Below are 19,977 nucleotides of genomic sequence, written 5' to 3' on the forward strand. Positions count from 1 at the left end.
ATAAATACATAATTTGGTTCTGTCTTTACAAAGGAGGACACAAATAACATACCAGAAATGTTGGGGAACATAGGGTTTAACGAGAGGGAGGAACTGAAAGAAATCAGTTTTCATAGGGAAACGGTGTTGGAGAGCTTGATGGGATTTAAAGCCGATGAATCCCCAGGGCCAGCTAATCTACATCCTAGAGCACTTAAGGAAATGGCCCTAGAAATAGTGGATGCGTTGATGGTCATCTTCCGAGATTCTATAGACTCTGGAACAATTCCTACAGATTGGAGGATAGCTAATGTAACCCCTCTATGTAAAAAGGGAGGTAAAGAGAGAAAACATGGAATTATAGACCTGACTACAGTCAGCCTGACTACAGTCCATTATAAAAGATTTAATAGCTGAGCACTTGGAAAACAGTTGCAGGATCGGACACAGTCAGCGTGGATTTACGAAAGGGAAATCCTGCTTGACAATCTACTGGAATTTTCTGAGAATGTAACCAGTAGAGTTGATGAGGGGGAGCCAGTGGATGTGGTTTATTTGGGCTTTCAAAAGGCTTTCGACAAAGTCCCACATAAGAGATTAGTGTGTAAAATTAAAACGCATGGGATTGGGGATTGTGTATTGAAATGGGTAGAAAACTGGTTGGCAGACAGGAAACTAAGGTTAGGAATAAACGGGTCTTTTTCCGAATGACAGGCAGTGATTAGTGGGCTACCGCAGGGATCGTTGCTGGGACCCCAGCTATTCATAATATATATTAATGATTCAGAAGAGGGAACTAGATGTAATATCTCCAAATTTGCAGATGACACAAAGCTGGGTGGGAGGATGAGCTATGAGGAGGATTCAAAGATGCTTCAGTGTGATTTGGACAAGCTGAATGAGTGGGCAAATGCATGGCAGATGCGTATAATGTAGATAAATCCACTTTGGTAGCAAAAACAGGAAGGCAGATTATTATCTGAATGGCTATAAATTGAGAGAGAGGAATGTGCAATGAGACTTGGGTGTCCTCAGATACCAGTTGCATGCAGGTGCAGCAGGTGGTAAAGAAGGCAAATGGTATGTTGGCCTTCATAGTGAGAGGATTCGAATACAGGAGCAGGGATGTCTTGCTGCAATTGTACAGGGCCATGGTGAGACCACACCTGGAATATTGTGTACAGTTTTGTTCTCCTTATCTGAGGAAGGATGTACTTGCTATAGAGGGAGTGCAGCGAAGGTTTATCAGGCCGATTCCTGGGATGGCGGGACTGACATATGAGGAGAGATTGAGTCGGTTAGGATGATGTTTGCTGGAGTTCAGAAGAATGAGGGGGGATCTCATAGAAACCTATAAAATTCTAACAGGACTAGACAGGGTAGATGAAGGAAGGATGTTCCCGATGGTGAGGGAGTCCAGAACCAGGGGTCACAGTCTGAGGATACAGGGTAGACCATTTAGGACTGAGATGAGGAGAAATTTCTTCACCCAAAGAGTGGTGAGCCTGTGGAATTCGCTACCACAGAAAGTAGTTGAGGCCAAAACATTGTATGTTTTCAAGGAGTTAGATATAGCTCATAGGGCAAAAGGGATCAAAGGATATGGGGAGAAAATAGGAGCAGGCTGTTGAGTTGGATGATCAGCCATGATCATAATGAATGGCAGAGCAGGCTCGAAGGGCCAAATGGCCTACTCCTGCTCCTAGTTTCTACGTTCCTATGATCTGAAGTTATTGAACTCAATGTTAAGTCCGTAAAGTGCCTAATTGGAAGATGAGGGGCTGTTCCTCCAGTTTGCATTGGGCTTCGCTGGAACATTGCAGCAAGCCAAGGACAGACATGTGGGCATGAGAGCAGGGTGGAGTGTTGAAATGGCAAGCAACAGGGAGGTTTGGGCCATGCTTGTGGACAGACCGAAGGTGTTCTACACAGCGGTCACCCAGTCTGCGTTTGGTCTCTCCAGTATCGAGGAGATCACATTGGGAGCAGAGAATACAAACTGACAAAATTGAAGGAGGTGCAAGTGAAGCCCTGTTTCACCTGAAAGGAGTGTTTTGGCCCTTAGATGGTGAGGAGGGAGGAGGTAAAGGGTTAGGTGTTGCACCTTCTTCAATTGCTGCGGAAGGTGCTGTGAGAAGGGGATGAGGAATTGGGGGTGAAGGAGGAGTGGACCAAGCTGTCACGGAGAGAGTGGCCCCTATGGAATGCTGATGGCGGGGTGAAGGGAAGATGTGTTTGGTGGTGGCATCATGCTGGAGTTGGCGGAAATGGCAGAGGATGATCCTTTGAATGAGGAGGCTGGTGGGGTGATTAGTGAGGACAAGGGGGACCCTATCATGGTTCTGGGAGGGAGGAGGAGGGGTGAGGGCAGAGGCGCAGGAGATGGGTCGGACCCGGTTGTGGGCCCTGTCAACCACAGTGGGGGAGGGGGAACCTCAGTTAAGGATGAAGGAAGACATGTTGCAACTGTTGTTTTGGAAAGTGGCATCATCAGAACAGGTGTGATGGAGGCGAAGAAACTGAGAGAATGGGATGGAGTCCTTACAGGAAGTGGGGTATGAGGAGCTGTAGTCGAGGTAGCGCTGGGAGTCGCTGGGCTTGTAATGAATATTGCTAGGCAGTCTACCACCGACAATTAAGAGACTTATTAAGGACATTTATGTATTAATTAACCTGGATTTTTTGTTGCCCATCCAACGTTACAGCTGGCGAGTTGTCCAAGTGGCCTTTGGATTTTTGAGGAAATCTCATCCAAGGGTGGGACGTGGTTTCCGATACTAATTTAAAAAAAATTAAAATCTTTGGGCAGAATTTTCATAATCTATATCTTTAGGTGAATGAGTCTGGGGTATGGACACTTTTTTCTCAATTTAAAATCTTTATTTGATGGCTTCAAATTCTTCAGCTCCCTGAGGCAGCTCTCTGCCTTCAGGGAGCTTTCATTGTGTGTTCCCCCCACCCCAACCCCCGCGCTGACTTCAGCACTCACCCTCCTCCCGGCCCCACCCCGGCAGCGCAGGAGCCTTTCAGCGCCATTAATCGGCCAGCCAGTGTGAGGTCGCGGTTGGGGGCCGATCTCGCTCAGTGGGCGCTTCTGTGCCTGCCCACTGCACCCGCCCGATGACCTTAAAATTCCACCCACGGCGTTTGTAGCAAGACAACTGCAAAAAATGTGCAGAGAGCAAAGTCAGGATCTACACGTGATGTTCATTGATCTAACTAAAGGTTTTGACTGTGTGAGCTGACCTGGTCTATGGCACTCGCTTTCCAAATTAGGATGTCCAAACAGTTTGCCAAAATCCTGCACTTACTGCATGATGGCATGGTTGGACGTGTCTGTGCGTGTGCTGAGGTGTCTGATGCCTTTGCAGTAATCAGCAGTGTAAGGCAATGAGGGGCTGTGGCTCCCCAACCCTTCAATCTCTTCTTTGCTGCAATTCTCAAGGAAGCCATCAGAGACATGCCTGCAGGCATCAACATTAGGTTCTGTCCAGGGAAGCTCTTCAATCTCTCCAGGCTGTATGCCTCCACTAAAGTCACAGAGGCAGTAATCAGAGAGCTTCTGAATGCAGGTGACTCTACCCTCGCTACCCGCAACAAGGAAGACATCCAGAAAATGGCGAGGAAATTTTCAAGTCCTGCCAAAAAACTTTAATCACCAAATGAGTGCCTCCAAGACTGAGGTTATGATTCAGCCGACACCAGGCACACACTATGAAGCACCAGACATAACTGTTAATGGCACCAGGACTGTAGAAAAATTCTCATACCTTGGCAGTGTGCTCGCTAGGGATGCCACTATCGATGAAGATATCCGGGCAAGCATCGAGAAACCAAGTTCTGCCTGTGGCCAACTCCGTGTTTGCATCTGGAAGCATAAAGCCGAAGGCTCAAATCAAACCATACCAGGTTATTGTCCTTACTGCCTCACTGTATGGAGCAGTATCCTGGGTGTGCAATAGGTGCCACTTCAAGGTTCTGGAACACTTCCACCAAAGACACCTGAGGCCCATCGTGAGAATTTGATGGCAGGAAAAGAAATCACAAACAGTGAGGTCCTTCATTGTGCTGGGCTCAATGGCACCCTCCAGAAAATTGAGCAAATGTCATCCAGGTGGTCAGCGCAAGTGAGATAAGGGCACCCTGAGAAAGAGCCTTACAAACGTCTGCATCTCGCACCACCTCTCTCGGGAAAACACTGCAGCCGACCGGCCCACACGGAGGCAAGCACTGAAATTTGGTTCAGCAATGTTTCGAGGACAATCTAGGGTACACTCGCAACATCCAATGTGCCCAGAAGTTTCCCTAAGCACCAACATTGATAATATGAACTGCTTAGGTGTGCGGACATCCATGCCGATCTTGCATGGGGCTCTTCAGTCGAGGGAATCCATGGAAGGTGATGAAATCATTTACAGTTTGGCCATACTTGATCCAATGAAGAGCTTACCACAAAAATATTCTAACTCACCCCTTGGAACTCTTATCACCTTCCTCAGCTTAAGCTTTCAACTGCTGGAGCTGAATACTCCAGGACCGTGGTGACGGCATGAGTGCGCCCAGAAGTCAGCGGCCTCCTGACTTCCAGGCCTACCATCGGAGCACGTCCGATAAAATGGTGATTGCCACCAACTAATGGCAAGGGCGGGTTATAGACCTTCACCCTGCCCAATGCGTGCTGGAGGGCAGGATGCCTGCTCTCCGAGGCAGCGGGTCGAGACCTGATTCGAGGTTGTGCCCAGCTCTTTAAAAGGCCCCCTGGCACAGGTCAGCGTCAGGTGACACATCGTATGATCCTTGAAGAGCAGAAACCGTGTGTGGTGAAGAAATTTGACTTTTGTAACCTATCCAGGTAAGTCTATTTTAATTTGAACTAACGTCTGCAAAACCTTGTAAAATTTCAGGTGGCAAAATGATCATAAATCAGCTTCAGAGATTGAGGAGTTATATGTGAATTAAATATTTCCACGTGTAGATATCTGTGCCGTCAGAGCTGAGGGAGAGGCTCTCCAAAAGGGGCAAAGCTACCCCCAGGTTCAATGAGGCCACCCTTGGTGCCCTCCTCCGTGCAGTTGAGGGGAGGTATTATGAAGATCTAATTCTAAGTGCTGGGAAGATGAGGTAGCCCAGGCAGACTCGTGCTGTGCGGGAGGAGGTGGTCGAGGAGGTCAGCAGTGGGGACATTGTGAGGAGGACCTGGTTCCAGTGTCATAAAATGTTCAATGACTTCATGAGGTCAACAAGGGTGAGCAAGGTATCAGTATGAGCAATATTGGACCAATGTAATCCTAGTCTCTCAAGCAAAGCAGTAGGTGCTCATCCAAAGGCTGCAAGTTTCCACAAGGGCACAGCTGTCCTAAACCACGCCATTGTACATTCCAAGTCAAACAGTGGGTGGTTGGCTTGATGATGCTATGATGCTAGAGCACAGGCTTCAGTCAGGCACAGGCTGATCTGATAATGGGATTGAGACATGACATGTGATAGTCTGAAATTGTTGATGAAATGTTGATGAAATCATTGATGAAATCTCCGTGTTTTAAAGGAGGTTAGGAAATATGCGATCTGTTTGCCGTATAGATTTTACACTTGGAACCTTAACAAGCTTCATGATCAGAAGCCTCAAGTCATCGCTCAAGGTTTGATAGCGTCTGTGGAGCTCATTCATGCACGTCAGGCCACGGAAGTGTTTATGTGAGTCATGTGATAGGGGCGATGTATCAAGGTTTGAGGTTCTTTCAGCTTGTTTGGATGAGAGTGAGTGAGGGTGGAAGAGCTGACTGACCATGTCACTGTGGTACAGGAAGTCATTCAAATGGGGAGGACAAAAAATAATGTAGTGGTGGTAGGGGGTGGTATAGTGAAGGGGATTGACACTGCTCTCTGTAGCAAAGAGTGAGAGTTCAGAAGGCTGCGTTGCCTGCCCGATGTCTGGGTTTGGGACATCTGTTCAGAGCTGGAGAAGAACTTGCAGTGGGAGGGGGAGGATCCAGTTGTTGTGGTCCATGTAAGTACCAATGACATAGGCAGGATGAGGAAGGAGGTTCTGCAGAGTCAGCATGAGGAGTTACGTACCAAATTAAGAAGCAGAACCTCAAGGGTAATAATCTCTGCATTATTATCTGAGCCTTGTGCAAATTGACGCAGACCAAATAAGATTAGAGAAATGAATGTGTAGCTCAAAGTCTGGTGTGGGAGAAGTGGGTTCTGGTTTGTGGGACAATGCCACCAGTTTTGGGAAAAGTTGGGGCAGTCTTCATCTGAGCCGTGCCGGGGCTGATGTTCTAGTGAGCTGCATAGCTAGAGAAGCAGACAGGGTTTTAAATTAAATAATGGGGGGGGGGGGGCGGCGGCGGAGGGGGGGGACAAGGGATCAAATTTGGGAAGTTGTGGTAAACCAAAGAGTAGAGGCAAAGCAAAAGAGAAAGTACTAATTTGGGAAATGATAAACAGACCATGACAGGAAATGACAGAGGGTACAAATCTAAAAGTAAATCAGCAGATAAGGCTGAATGTTACAAAAATACTAAAAGGACAAAACTAAAGGATCTGTACCTAAATGCACATAGCTTTCAAAACAAAACAGGTGAACTGATAGCGCAAATAGAAATAAATACGTATGATTTGATAATCATTACATAGTCATGGAGACAGGATGGCACAGATTGGGACCTGAATGTTGAAGGGTACATGACATTTAGGAAGGACAGGAAGTTAGAAAAAGGTGGAGGGGTGGCTCTGTTAATTAATGATGGTATTAGCACATTAGAGTGGGATGACCTACATTGAGGAAACCAGGGTGCAAAAGCGATTTGGGTTGAGATGAGAAATGATAAAGGCAAAAAGTCATTTGTGGGAGTGGTGTACAGGCCTCCTAATTGTAACTACATGGTAGGACAGAGTATAAAGCAAGAGATAATTGGAGCTTGTCAGAAAGGTACAGTGAAAATCTTGGGGGCTCTTAATCAATGTATCAGCTAGAAAAATCAAATGGGCAAAAGTAGCGTGGGTGAAGAGTTCATAAAATGTTTTCAGGATAGTTTTTCAGAACAGCACGAATTGGAGCCAATCAGAGAGCAGGCTATACTAGACCTGGTAGTGTGCAATGCTATAGGATTAATTCATAACCTCATAGCGAAGGCACCCCTAGGTGGCAGCGATCATAATATGGTTAAGTTTGAGGGAGAGAAGAGTGGGTCCAAGACTAGTATTTTAAACTTAAGTAAGGGCAATTATGAGGGCATGAAAGCAGAGCTAGCTACAGTGAACTGGCAAATGAGGTTAAGGGATAGGTCAATAGAGATGTAGTGGCAGATTTTTACAGGGATATTTCAGAATACACAGAATAGATACATTCAAATGAGAATAAAAACTTCCAAGGGGAGAACCCACCATCTGTGGTTAGCTAAAAAATTTAAAGGAAGTATTAAACTTAAAGAAAAAGCATATAATTGTGCAAAGATGGGTGGCTGGTCAGATGATTGAACAGAATATAAAGGACAGCAAAGAATGACAAAAAGATTAATTAGGAGGAAAAAATGAGAGTAGGAGAGGAAGCTAGCTAGAAATATAAAGATGGATAGTAAGAGTTTCTATAGGTATTTACATAAAAAGAACTTTAAAAGTGAGTGTTGGTCCTATAGGAAGTGTGTCTGGGGCATTGATAATGGAAAATAAGGAGATGGCAGATGAATTGAACAGGCATTTTGCATCGGTCTTCAATATAGAGGATGCAAGAAACATCCTGGAAATAGCTGGAAATCAAGAAATGGAAGGGAGGGAGGAAATCAGGAAAATTATAATCACCAGGGAAGTGGTATTGAGCAAATTGTTGCAGCTGTAGGCTGACAAATCCCCAGGTCCCGATGGATTTCATCCTAGGGTCTTAAAAGAAGTGGCTAGTGAGATGGTTGATGCACTGGTTTTAATTTTCCAGAAAGCAGCACAGTTAGCTTCACATCTGTCATAGCGAAGCTGTTGGAAGCTATTATTAAAGATGTTACAGCAGGCACTTGGGAAAATTCAAGGCAATCAAGTAGAGTCAACATAACTTTGTAGAAGAGAAATCACGCTTAACCAATTTATTGGAGTTCTTAGAAGGTGTTGCATAAAGGATAAAGGGGAACTGGTGGATGTACTGTACCTAGATTTCCAGAAGGCGTTTGATAAGGTGCCACATCAAAGGTTATTGCAGAAAATTAAAGCCCTTGATATATTGACAAGGATAGAAGATTGGCTGGCTAACAGGAAGCAGAAGAATGGGTCTTTTTTCTGGTTGGCAGGATATAGCAAATGGTGTGCCTCAGGGATTAGTGATGGTCCTCAACTTCTTACAATTTATATAAATGATTTAGATGAAGGGACTGAAGATATGGTTACTAAATTTGTTGGTGACACAAAGATAGGTAGGAAAGTAGGACACAAGGGGGCTACAAAAAGATATAGATAGGTTAAGTGAACGGGCAAAGATCTGGCAAACGGAGTATAATGTAGGAAAATGTGAAATTGTCCATTTTGTCAGGAAGAATAAAAAAGAAGCATATTATCTAAATGGTGAGAGATTACAGAGCTCTGAGATTCAGAAGGATCTGGGTGTCCTAGTGCATGAATCACAAAAGCTAACATGCAGGTACAGCAAGTAATTAGGAAAGTTAATAGAATGTTATCATTTATTGTGAAGGGAATTGAATATAAAATTAGGGAGGCTATGCTGCAGTTATAAAGGACACTGGTGAGACCACATCTGGAGTACTGTGTACAGTATTGGACTCTTTATTTAAGGAAGGGCATAAATGCATTAGAAGCAGTTAAGAGAAGGTTTATGTTATGCAATTGATTTTTCAGAAAGGCTTCTTTTTAGAAACAACAAACTTTATTGACAGGCTGCAGCAGCAGTTACATACTTCCATCAAGCTCCACAATTAAAAGAAGAACTCCCACTCTAAGGTTCCCGTACTTAGAGCTGGTTTGCTCACACCGTCACGTGACACGATACTATACAATAAACCTTAAAGCTACAGTCATTACAGTCGCTACAATTACTACAGTTTACTAGACTAAACTAGGAATGAGCAGATTGTCTTATGAGAAAAGGCTAGAAGAGTAAGAAGAGATTTGTTCGAAACCTTTAAGGTCCAAAGGGGTCTTGAAAGAGTGGATGAGAAGAGGATGTTTCCTCTTGTGGAAGAATCTAGAACCAGGGCTCACTGTTAAAAATTAAGGTGTCACTCATTTAAGACAGAGATGAGGAGAATTTTTTTTTCTCAGAGCATTGTAAGTCCTTGGTATTCTTTTCCTCAAAAGACAGTGGATGCAGAGGCTTTGAATATTTTTAAGGCAGAGCTAGATAGATTCTCGATAAACAAGAGGGTGAAAGGTTATCGGGGGTAGGCAGGAATGTGGAGTGGAGGTTAAATTCAGATCAGCCAAGATCTTACTGAATACTGGAGCAGGCTTGATGGACCGAGTGGCCTGCTCCTGCTCCTAAATCTTATGCTTGTATGTTCTGATGTGATGTGATACTTGATTACCAACTTACTGATTTCTCTCTGTTACAGGAGAAGCCTCTTCAATGCAGGATGCAGCAACTGAATCCATGCAGCAAATTCCCTCCTCCTCCAAGAAGTACCCCTCAGAGGGTTCAGTGTCACATCCACTGTCTGTACCCAGCACCATCACAGATACTGGCACTTCAGCAGGGTTTAGTGCTTTGGACAGGGGTCATGTACTTCACATTCGTATGGGCAGCCGATGTAGGGTGTGGTGGAGCAGGTCTTGGGTGTTGGAGGAGTGTCCAGAGTGATCCAGAGCTGATTCCAAGCTGGATAATGAGCCTCTGGAGTTGTTCATATTGTGGCAGATGCTGGATGTCCAGTGAGAGGTCAGTGAACATTTGCTGGGTATATCCGGGTGGCCGGGGTGGGGGTGGGGGGGGTGGGCGGTGGTGGGGTGGGCGGGGGGGTGGTCGTTGGTTGGGGGGTGCATGTTCCGGTCCAGACTGTGGAGATATCTATCCAGGCCACGCATACTGCGATCACCCACTCTTCAGAATGCCATGTTGCCTCTGCTGACAGAATGGCCACTGTCCTGGATGGGTGAACTGAGTGCATTGCTGACACACAATTGTCAGGATGCCCTTCAACCAGCCCTGACCAGCTCAGGGGCACAAACTCAGGGCAACAGGGGAACTGGGAGCTTGGTCACCCACCCAGCTCCTGGAACCTCCCTGGTTGGCAGGGAGGACCAGCCAGTCCTAGTGGCAAGGGCGAGCAGCAGCTGCATCTCCCTGAAGTTCCTCTCAAGGCACTTATGATTGGGGTAGCATCTCCTCCATTCATCGGCCATTGACACAGGCCTGGACCATTGCTGTGATGACTGAAAACTCGTATGTGCCTTTGCAAGAGTCTCCTGGAGTGACCGGCCATTCAAGGTCACAACAGCACAGAGGACGCCTGCCGAAGTCATCCAGGGCAAGCAACGTGGCAGAACATAAAAGTATCTCATCAAAACAGGGCCTGCTTTTTCTAAAGTTAGCTCAGTTTCATGATGTTTGAAGCTATCGAAATTCAGAAATATGGAAAATAAATTCTATGACTCTTTTTCGTCTCCGAATGCTGAAGTAATGCCACTAATCATAAATGTTTGAACACTGTGTTTGGGGCAATTGATGATATTGATGTCACTTATGATGCATGTAATGTTAAATGATAGTTAGATGATTGCTTTTGAGTGCAATTGATGTCAAATGATAGTTAAATGATTGCTCTTGAGTGCAATTGATGTCAAATGATAGTTAAATGATGGCTTTTGAATGCAATTGATGTCAAATGATAGTTAAATGAATGCTTTTGAGTGCAATTGATATCATTTGAGTGCAAATGAATGCAAATGATGTCAAACTTTTCAGTAGGGTGGGAAAACCAGCACTGGCAGCAAATCCTCGGGCTCTCTCGTTTTGGTTTTGGGCATCCTAGTGAAGCTGATGTAAGAGCCATCCCTCCGGAACATTGCATCCGTGAACACCTTGGGCAGGATCTTCCGGTCGGTGAGCGGGGGGCGGGACCTGCTTGCCGATGCGTAAAATAACGCGGGATGATGTTGGGTGGAACTCCCGACAACACCCTGCGTCATTTCCATTTTCAGGTTGACAGGTCGAGTCAGCTATGCACCCACTGACCTGTCAACAAGCTATTGAGGCCATTGAGAAACTAATTAAAATCATTAATGGACCTGCCCATCCAATGTTAAGGTTGGCGGGCAGGCCACGAGCCCTGGCGGGCTTCAGAAAAAGCATCAAACCTCATCCACCGGCGGGATAAGGTTTCATGAGGGTATTTAAATTTTTCATAAAGGTTTCAATAAAAGTTATGGACATGTCTCATAGGGGACATATCAGGGAAGCTTCTCTATTATTTGTATTGCAAATTTTAATTCGGAGCCGAGCTCCCTGAGGCAGCACTGAGCCTCGGGGAGATCAGTGCGCTCCTTCGTGCATGCGAGCTCACTCTGGGCTGAGGAAACCCCAGTACCCGCCCTCACCCCCTCCCCCCCCCCCTGCCCACACAGGGAGCACATAGCGCTTCCTGGCGGACGTCACGCTGGGTGGGTCTTAATTGGCTCGCCCATGTTAAATAGCGGCGCGTTCCCGATCACGGGCGCCGATCGGAGGCGTGCCCACTCCTGCACCTGCCCCCAATGGGGGGGAGTATTTTTCCCCTTGATGTAATGGTGTGCAGCAGGCTGTGTTATCCCAGTCAGGTCTCTGCAGGCTGCCTGAAAAGAACTTGTGGCAAAAAATCATTCAGCGACACTGTCACCTTCGATGCGACAGACATTGGGTGGACCCCAAGGCAGCTTGGCGAAATCTCCCCTGTGAGCATCACATGAAGTGGTGTAACTGTTGCCCTTGACAGACTCAGTTGTCTTCTACATGGAGTCTAACTCAGTTGTAGGTAGCTGAATCTCTGCCTGTATACCCTTGGTGCAATGTCATCCGGGCTTCTGACGAGGGCTTCTAGGCTCCCCCTGGCCATCGGAGTCTCGCTCTGCTCTGTCCCCTTCCTGTGGACCCGCAGCATTCTAAGCCTCCCTGTAACCCCTTATTCCTCTCGCCCTTCTCCTCCTCCTAATCCTCCTCTCCTCCTCACTGGAGTTTGTGTCCCCAGCAGAGACCATGATCCCCATCTGTCTCCAAGAATATTCACCCCAGCTCAATCCTGGGTTACGGGCAGGAGCATGTTCAATGAACTATCAAACGAGCCCTCTGAAAGAGAGCAGAGTCCTCCTCAAGAGAAAATATCCAAAATTTAACTCTTCCCACTGAAAAGAGCAGTCCCTGTGGTCAATGGATTTTTGATCTGCAAAGCTGAGATTCTGCACTCAGCTGCAGGTAAAAGACCTGCCCAAACAAGGTTACCCTAAAAAAAAAGGGTTCCCTACCTGATGTAAATCTCACTCAGGTGTATTATTTCCTGCTGGCCATATTATTCCAGTCAGATAGCTTGTTAGCTCTGAAGAAGAGTCATACGGACTTGAAATATTAACTCTGTTTCTCTCTCCACAGATGCTGCCAGAACATCTGAGTTCTTCCAGCATTTTCTGCTTTTATTTCAGATTTCCAGCACCTGCAGTAATTTATTTTTATTTTAACTGGTTAATTGCCTCAATTGGCACTTAAATTAACATTTAAATAAGGCGGGCAGGTTCCCAACTTTTTTGACCTGCCTGCGTATGGTAATATCGTCAGCTTTCATGATGACATCGTGAATGGCGCCTGATGTCATCACGCCCCATTATATGCTCGGCGAAGTGGAAAACGCTCCTGATCGCGGAGCTTATTGTTCAGCCTCTGGTTTTAATGTTACCACTTTTCTGATTTAGCAGATGTTCTTTTGCTTTTTTCACCCCATGATATTGTCCTGAACTGCGAACCTCTGCCCTTCACCTTGGGGGGGTTCCATTTAAATCCCTTTTCCCACCATTTTGAATTGTCAACATGAATACTCAAAGAGTTAGCAAGAGACAAAATAAGAAAAGAGGGTTGAAAATACCATATGTCCATTCCAAGCTGGGTAACAACTACAGACTTGATGCATTGAATATCATTGGTGATATCATCGTCCAACAAACCTATAATAAAAAATAAATAAACTTATGTTAATTCCTACAATCTAACAATGACACTAATGTGCTAACCAATGCATTGGAGGCAGGGCCAGGGAGGAGTTGGGAATTAGGGCAGGGGTCATAGTGAACGGTCTACCTCAGAAGGTTTACTTATTCAACGGGAAGTCAATGAATAGACTTTTTTAAAAAAAAGATTGCATCAAGCATCTCACAAACTACAGCATCTCCCGACAATAGCAAGATAAGTTCTGCAGCAAAATGCAGTGGGTGAAGGGACTGAGTGTGTTATAACCAAATTTGCTGATGATAATAAGATAAGTAGGAAAGCAAGTTGTCAGGAGGCCAAGAGTCGGCAAAGGAATATACAGATAGGTTATGAGTGGGCAAAAAATTTGGCAGGTGGAGAATACTGTGGGAGAATGTGAGGTTGTCCACTTTGGCAGGAAGAATAAAAAAGCAGAATATAATTTAAATAGAGAGAGACTGCAGAATGCTGTGGTACAGAGAGGAGATCAGGGTGTCCTGGTACATGAATCACAAAAATGTTAGCATGCAGGTACAGCAAATGATTAGGAAGGCCAAATGGAAGGTTAACCTCTTTCAAAAGGGACGGAGTATGGGAAGTCTTGCTATAACTGCATACTATTTTTGCCTCCTTACTTAAGGAGAGATTTACTTGCACTGCAGGCAGTTCAGAGAATCTTTACTAGGCTGATTCCTTGGATGAAGGGGTTATCTTATGAGGAAACGTTGAGCAGGTTGGGCCCATACCCATTGGCGTTGAGAAGAATGAGAGGTCATCTTATTGGGACATATATGACCTGAGGTGTTTTGATAGGGTAGATGCTGAGAGATGCTTCCCCTTTTACAGCCTACACTTCATCGTAGGAAGTAGAAAGTTTTCAGTCCTGGTTTGATCAGCAGTCCATCCAGCACCTTAAACATTCAGTCCTTTCACCATTGGCCTACAGTGCTTTACTGTGCATCATCTACAAAATATACTGCAGCAACTTGCTAAGGCTCTTCAGCAATACCTTCCAAACCCACAATCTCTATCACCGTGAAGTACAAGGGCAGCAGATACAAGGGAACGCCACCACCTGCAAGAGTCCCTCCAAGCCACACACCGTCCTTACTTCATTGTCGCTGGGTCAAAATCCTGGAACTCTGTGCCTGACAGCTCTGTGGATATAACCACAGCACATGCACTTCAGTGGTTCAAGAAGGTGTTCACCACCACCTTCTGAATTAAGGGCACTCATGGATGTGCAACAACTGCTGACCTTGAGTCATTGAGTCACCCTTTCTGCCAGGAAATGTGTCCACTCCCCTCACCACCCCATCCTCCTCCACAGCTACCCTCCTAACCCCACCACCATCACCCACTCCAGGCTGGCAAATTGAAAGACAGAAAAAGATTTGCATTCATATAGTGCCTTTCACATCTTCAGGGTGTCTCAAAGCGCCTCGCAATCAGTGAAGTAATTTTTGAAGTGTAGTCGCTATTGCAATGTGGGAAAATAGCAGCCAGAATGCAAACAGCAGTATCTCACAAACCACAAAGCTATAATGACCAGATGCAACATCTTCCAGTCGGCGAGTGGGGGCAGGGTCCACTCACCGACACGTAAAATGATGTGGGGACACATTGGGCATTCTGCAGGCTCTCTCTATTTAAATAATATTCTGCTTTTTTATTCTTCCTGCCAAAGTGGACAACCATTTAGATTTGTCTTTGCGCCTACTGAATTGTCAATGGCTTATTAAGGCCATTAAAAAACGAATTAACCTGATTGATGGACCTGCCCGTCCAACCTTAAGGTTGGCAGGCAGGCTGGGAGCACTGGCGGGCTTCCGAGAAAATATGAAACCTCATCCATGGGCAGGATCGGGTTTCATGAGGGCATTTAAATTTTTATTGAAGGTGTCAATACAAGTTACGGACATGTCCCCTCACGAGGGGACATGACAGGGAAATTTTTAAAATACCCTTATTTAAAATTTCAAATCGAAGGTGATCTCCCTGAGGCAGCACTTTGCCTCAGGGAGATCTGTGCACTCTTTCGTGCGAAAGAGCGCACTCCCGGCTGAGGGAATCCCCCCCCCACCCACATAGGGAGCGCATAGCGCTTCTTGGCGGACGTCACAGTGGGCAGGCCTTAATTGCCCCACCACCACCCCCCCCACCCGACCGGGGCCGCCGATCGGAAGGCCGGCCCCCTGTGGCCGCTCCCACACTTCCCTCCCAACGGTGGGAAAATGTTGCCCCAGGTTCTCTTGTTGTTTTTTGACGTTGGTTCAAGAAGATCAATTCACTCAGGATAACTCCCCTCCCTGCTCATCCTCAAAGTAGTGGTCGTGGGATTTTTGCATCTACCTGAGGGGGCAGATGGGGGCTGAGCTTATTATCCCACCCGAAAAGCTGCACCTCCGACAGCTCCACACTCCCAGGAAACATCAACTTGGAGATTGTCGTCAAGTCTCTGGAGCAGGATTTGAAACTAGACATTTCTGATTCAAAGTGCTACACTCTGAGCTACACTGTCACAGTAACAGTCAAAGTTAAAAGCAAGATTGATGTAGCGTTGGTTGACTTACTGTTACAGCTGATTTGACAGAGATTGTAGCTGTATGTGGCCATGCCATTGTCGCACCAATCCTTATTATTGATCTGGAAAATCCCATAGTTAGTTGATGTAATGATTCCAAGATTCCGATAATGTCTTGTTAAATTTGTGTTGAATCCACTTTCAATATCAACCATGCAGATCCCTAAAATTAAAATGGCACAAGGACACTATTGCTTGTAATATCTCGTAAATGCAAGCTTGACTCAGGTTAACTCTCCTAAAAAGCTGAATAATACTGACAAAAATGGTCTTGCTGCTAGAGCTGCCAACTGTCCAGAATTGCCCTTGTGTCTCCTGGAATTGCAAATTAATTTCTTGAACATTGCTGCCAGCAACACTAAGAAGCAAAACCATGGAAGGTTTTAAAAATATATTTTGCAATACTTCTGTCAATTCAGTTACAGGAATATTTGAGATGTGGAAAAGAAAGGCTATTTGAGTGAGCTGGGTGGCCAGAAGTGGAAGGGCAAATGATGAGACATCCGGGATTTTGTCTAACCAGAAATTAATTTTCAGTCCCCGGATGGTTGGCAGCTCTTGCATTTAGTGCAGTTTTGGCAATACTAACCAGCTTCTTGGGACGGTTAACAAAAAAAGCAAATGTTTAACATGAGTCAAAATGGTGTTTGTGAAATAATACAACCAACCCTACTACAGCCCAGCTATAGTTACCAAGGAATTGTATGTTTTGTTTGTAATTTGGATGGCATAAACATGATTTATGAAGTCACATGATGGCCAATTTTATGCCCCATCTGAGCCTCCTCCCATTTTGCTTCATCTCACCCTATCAACAGATCCTTCTGTACCTTTCTCTCTCATCGATCCAGCTTCCCTCTCACAAATTGGGGCAATTCAGTTTTATAATTTCATTGGATGTTAGTTCAGGATCTCTGGCCTATACGCATTGTCACCACAGAACGCTAGATGATGCAACAACCTCAAGATATCTTGTAGCAGAAACCATCTTTCATTTACTTTCTTCTTGCCCTTGTCAAAAGGATGCTCTGTTTAGTTTTGGTTAAGTTGTATAGAATCTTTCTTTGCCCCTTCTTGCTTACAGAGCGTGAGAGATGGCAATCCACTTGACAGGGATAGAGTTGAGCCAGCTTCACCCAAGGTTCTGAATTCAGATCATGCAAAACATTTAACAAAAGAACATAACAAATAGGAGCAGGAGTAGGCCATTCAGCCCCTTGAGCTTGCTCTGCCAGTCAATAAGATTATGGCTGATCATATGTGGCCATAGGTCCACTTTCCTGCCTTGACCATCTTGTGAATAAAACTTGAATATATTCAATGATCCAGCCTCCACTGCTCTCTGGGGGAGAGAATTCCAAAGAGTAATGGTCTCCTGAGAGAAGGAATTCTGCCTCATCTCCATCTTAAATGGGAAACCCAGAATTCAATAGTTCTAAATTCTCCCTTAAGGGAAACATCCTCTCAACAACTATCCCCGTTGAAACTTATGGCCCAAATTTTACCCTCAGTGAGCGCATGGCAATGGTGGGCCTGGGACTGGCCGGGAAATGGACCACCACCTGCGATCGGCCCCTGACTGCGATTTCATGCTGGCTGGCCAATTAACGGCCAGCGGGAAACTCAGCACTGCTGGGGTGGGGTCAAGAAGAGGGCGGGTGATGACATCAACGCGGGTGTGAGTGAGCGCTGCGAGAGAGCTCCCTGAAGGCAGACAGCTACCTCAGGGAGCTGCAGAGCTGCAAATGATGAACTAAATAAAAAGCTGTAAAAGAAAAGTCCATGTGTCACAATCAAGCACCTGAAAGCATACCTCATAAAGATGCTGTTCCCAGATATTTCTTTTTATTTTATTGCCTAATGGAGATTTCATCCCACACGTGGATGAGGTTTGATGAAAAATGCAAAGGCTGCCTGGCCGATTCACCCATCCGCCAACCGTAAGGTTGGATGGACCATGAAAAATTGCAGACAGGTGTGCTGTTAAGGCTTAATTGCCCTCTTAATTGTTGGTGGGCACGCTTCCAACTTTTGTGTGTGCCCGCTGAGTGAAATCTCGTGTGAGTGTGCCATGACGTTGGGATGCTCACCCTAATGTCATCTCACATGATTTCATGCCCGATCAGGTCAGGCTTGAGTCTACCTGCGAGGTGTAAAATTCTGCCCTATATGGTTCAGTAAGGACATCTCTCATTCTCCTAAACCGCAGTGAGTACAGTCCCACACTGTTCAGTTTCTCCTTACAGACAATCTACTCATCCCAGGAATCCGCCTATTGGATCTTCTCTGAAATGCCTCCAATGAAATAAATCCATCCATCAGCAGGGTTACCAAAACTGCTCACAGTACTCCAGGTGCAGTCCCACCAATGCCCTGTACAATTATAGTGAGACTTCTCTACTTTTATACTCCACCCCACCTTGTGTTAAAGGCCAACATTTCATTTTCCTTCTGAATTACTTGCTGTACCTGCACATTAACATTTTATCATTCATGTACCGAGCACACCCAAATCCCTTTGTAGCACCGCTTCTGCAGTCTCTCTCCATTTACAAAATACTCTGCTTTTCTATTCTTCCTGCCAAAGTGGATAGCCTCACATTTTTCCACCATATACTCCACCTGCCAATTTTTTTCCCACTCAATTAGCCAATCCTTTTGGAGACATTTTGTATCCTCCTCCTGACTGGCTTTCCTACCTATCTTTGTATTGTCAGCAAATTCGGCTACAATACTCTCCTTCCCTTCATTGTAAGTGGTTGAGGTCCCTGCACAGATCCTGGAGGCACTCCACTAGTTACAGTTTGCCAACCTGAAACGACCCATTTATCCTGACCATCTGTTTCCTGTTAGTTAGCCAGGCTTCTATCTGGAGTTGGCAAAACAGTTAGATGTGGGTTTCTTTAAAACGGCTACTCAAGGTGCATCAACATGGGGATTCCCTTTCCTAACCTGCAGCCCAGTTACAGAGAAGGATAACTGTACAGACTCACAGTGTGCTTGAAGGCTTGATGACCAGGCTGTCCATCAGACCTTGCTTCTGTGGGAAAGAGTTGCAGATATCCCCACCTTAAACCCAATGGGAGGGGCTGTGATGTGTCTTTCTTCATTCCTGTAAAGAGGTCACTGCCCCCTCCAACCACACACCCCTCACTCACAGACCATTCGCTAGCCTGCAGAAGGCTAGCGAGATTGCTATTAGTCATGGAGATGAGCTAAATCAAGAGACAATAATTTGAAGATTTAAAATCAGTGCTTTAAACAATTAGAAAGAGTCACAATTTTGAGCTCCTGAGAAAGACTGAGTTGGAGATGGAGAGACAGAGGTGAGATGGAGACCAATCAGAGCAGCACACGAGGTAAGATTGGCTCTGATGAAAGGTCATAGACCTGAAAAGTCAACTCTGTTTTTCTCTCTCCACAGATGCTGACTGAATTGCTGTGTCTAGTCACTTTCTGTTTTTATTTTAAGTTACCAGTTCATCATTCTCTAAGGCCAGGAATTGCACAAACTCGAGAAAAGGAAGACTATTACCAGCTATTTTCCCTTTTCCCCCTCAGATATCCTGGGGTACAATTTGGGCACCTCACCCAAGCTGGCATCAGTGAATGTGCTGGAGTTTTGGACTTTCTGGTCTGTACAGCCCAGCCCCACAACACACACTGCGTTTACTTTCTTATCTACTGACAGGAGGTGAAGGGGAAGCCCCAGATGATGCAACGGGGATGTTTGAGTGCACTTGGCTTTGTTAATAGTACTGATGAAGTGAGACTCACAGTTGGCCAGGCTGTGCCTGTGAAATCCATCTAATCCCTTATCCTTCAAAATCCGGGCTAGTTCACATTTCTCATAGACTTTGCCACTTGTGACCATAAACAGGAGAATGTGAACAATGAGAATCTTCATTGGCAGAGGCTGGAGTCTGGGATCGATTCCACCCTTACAGAAATATTGTGTTCAGCTCACAAAGTCCCTCAAAGATGAGCCTGGAATACAGCAAAAGAAAGAAAATGTTTTTTGAATTACCCGGTGTCCCACTGATTTTCTGTTATGATCATTGTGGGTCTTAGTTTAGTCTGTCCTTGATTACGATCATCGAGACTGCTAGAGGTAAGGCACGTTCCTTTAACAATAATCAGATTATGATACAAGGGGAAGGAAGAGAAACAGTTGGGAAACCAGGGCAGATTTTGAGGGAGGCCAAGGAGACTGGGCCTGCATTCTCTAGAGTCTAGAAAAATGAGAGGTGATCTTATTGAAACT

The 19,977-nt window shown here is 45.5% G+C and overlaps 1 protein-coding gene across 1 annotated transcript; it reads right to left on the reverse strand.

Annotated features, from left to right (window-relative positions):
* Positions 1–10,881: 10,881 nt before the first annotated feature.
* LOC121290914 (lysozyme C-1-like) lies at positions 10,882–19,620 on the reverse strand. The gene is made up of 4 exons (XM_041211962.1): positions 19,491–19,620; positions 15,703–15,876; positions 13,029–13,107; positions 10,882–11,041 (listed from the first exon to the last, which is right to left on the reverse strand). Exons 1-4 carry the CDS (start codon positions 19,618–19,620, stop codon positions 10,882–10,884), a joined length of 543 nt encoding a protein of 180 aa, XP_041067896.1.
* Between the last annotated feature and the right edge of the window lie 357 nt (positions 19,621–19,977).

This window comes from Carcharodon carcharias, chromosome 18 (genome assembly GCF_017639515.1).
Source record: "Carcharodon carcharias isolate sCarCar2 chromosome 18, sCarCar2.pri, whole genome shotgun sequence".
Classification (NCBI taxonomy): Eukaryota; Metazoa; Chordata; class Chondrichthyes; order Lamniformes; family Lamnidae; genus Carcharodon; species Carcharodon carcharias.

What these genes read in the sequence shown, in the direction of transcription:
- LOC121290914 (XM_041211962.1), bottom strand. Translation starts at nt 19,620, where the DNA reads ATGAAGATTCTCATTGTTCACATTCTCCTGTTTATGGTCACAAGTGGC. An exon ending in CAGGCACAGCCTGGCCAACT is followed by an intron (nt 15,877 to 19,490) that starts GTGAGTCTCACT and finishes TTTTAATTTTAG; the next exon opens with GGATCTGCATGGTTGATATT. An exon ending in CAGCTTGGAATGGACATATG is followed by an intron (nt 11,042 to 13,028) that starts GTATTTTCAACC and finishes ATCGGCAAGCAG; the next exon opens with GTCCCGCCCCCCGCTCACCG.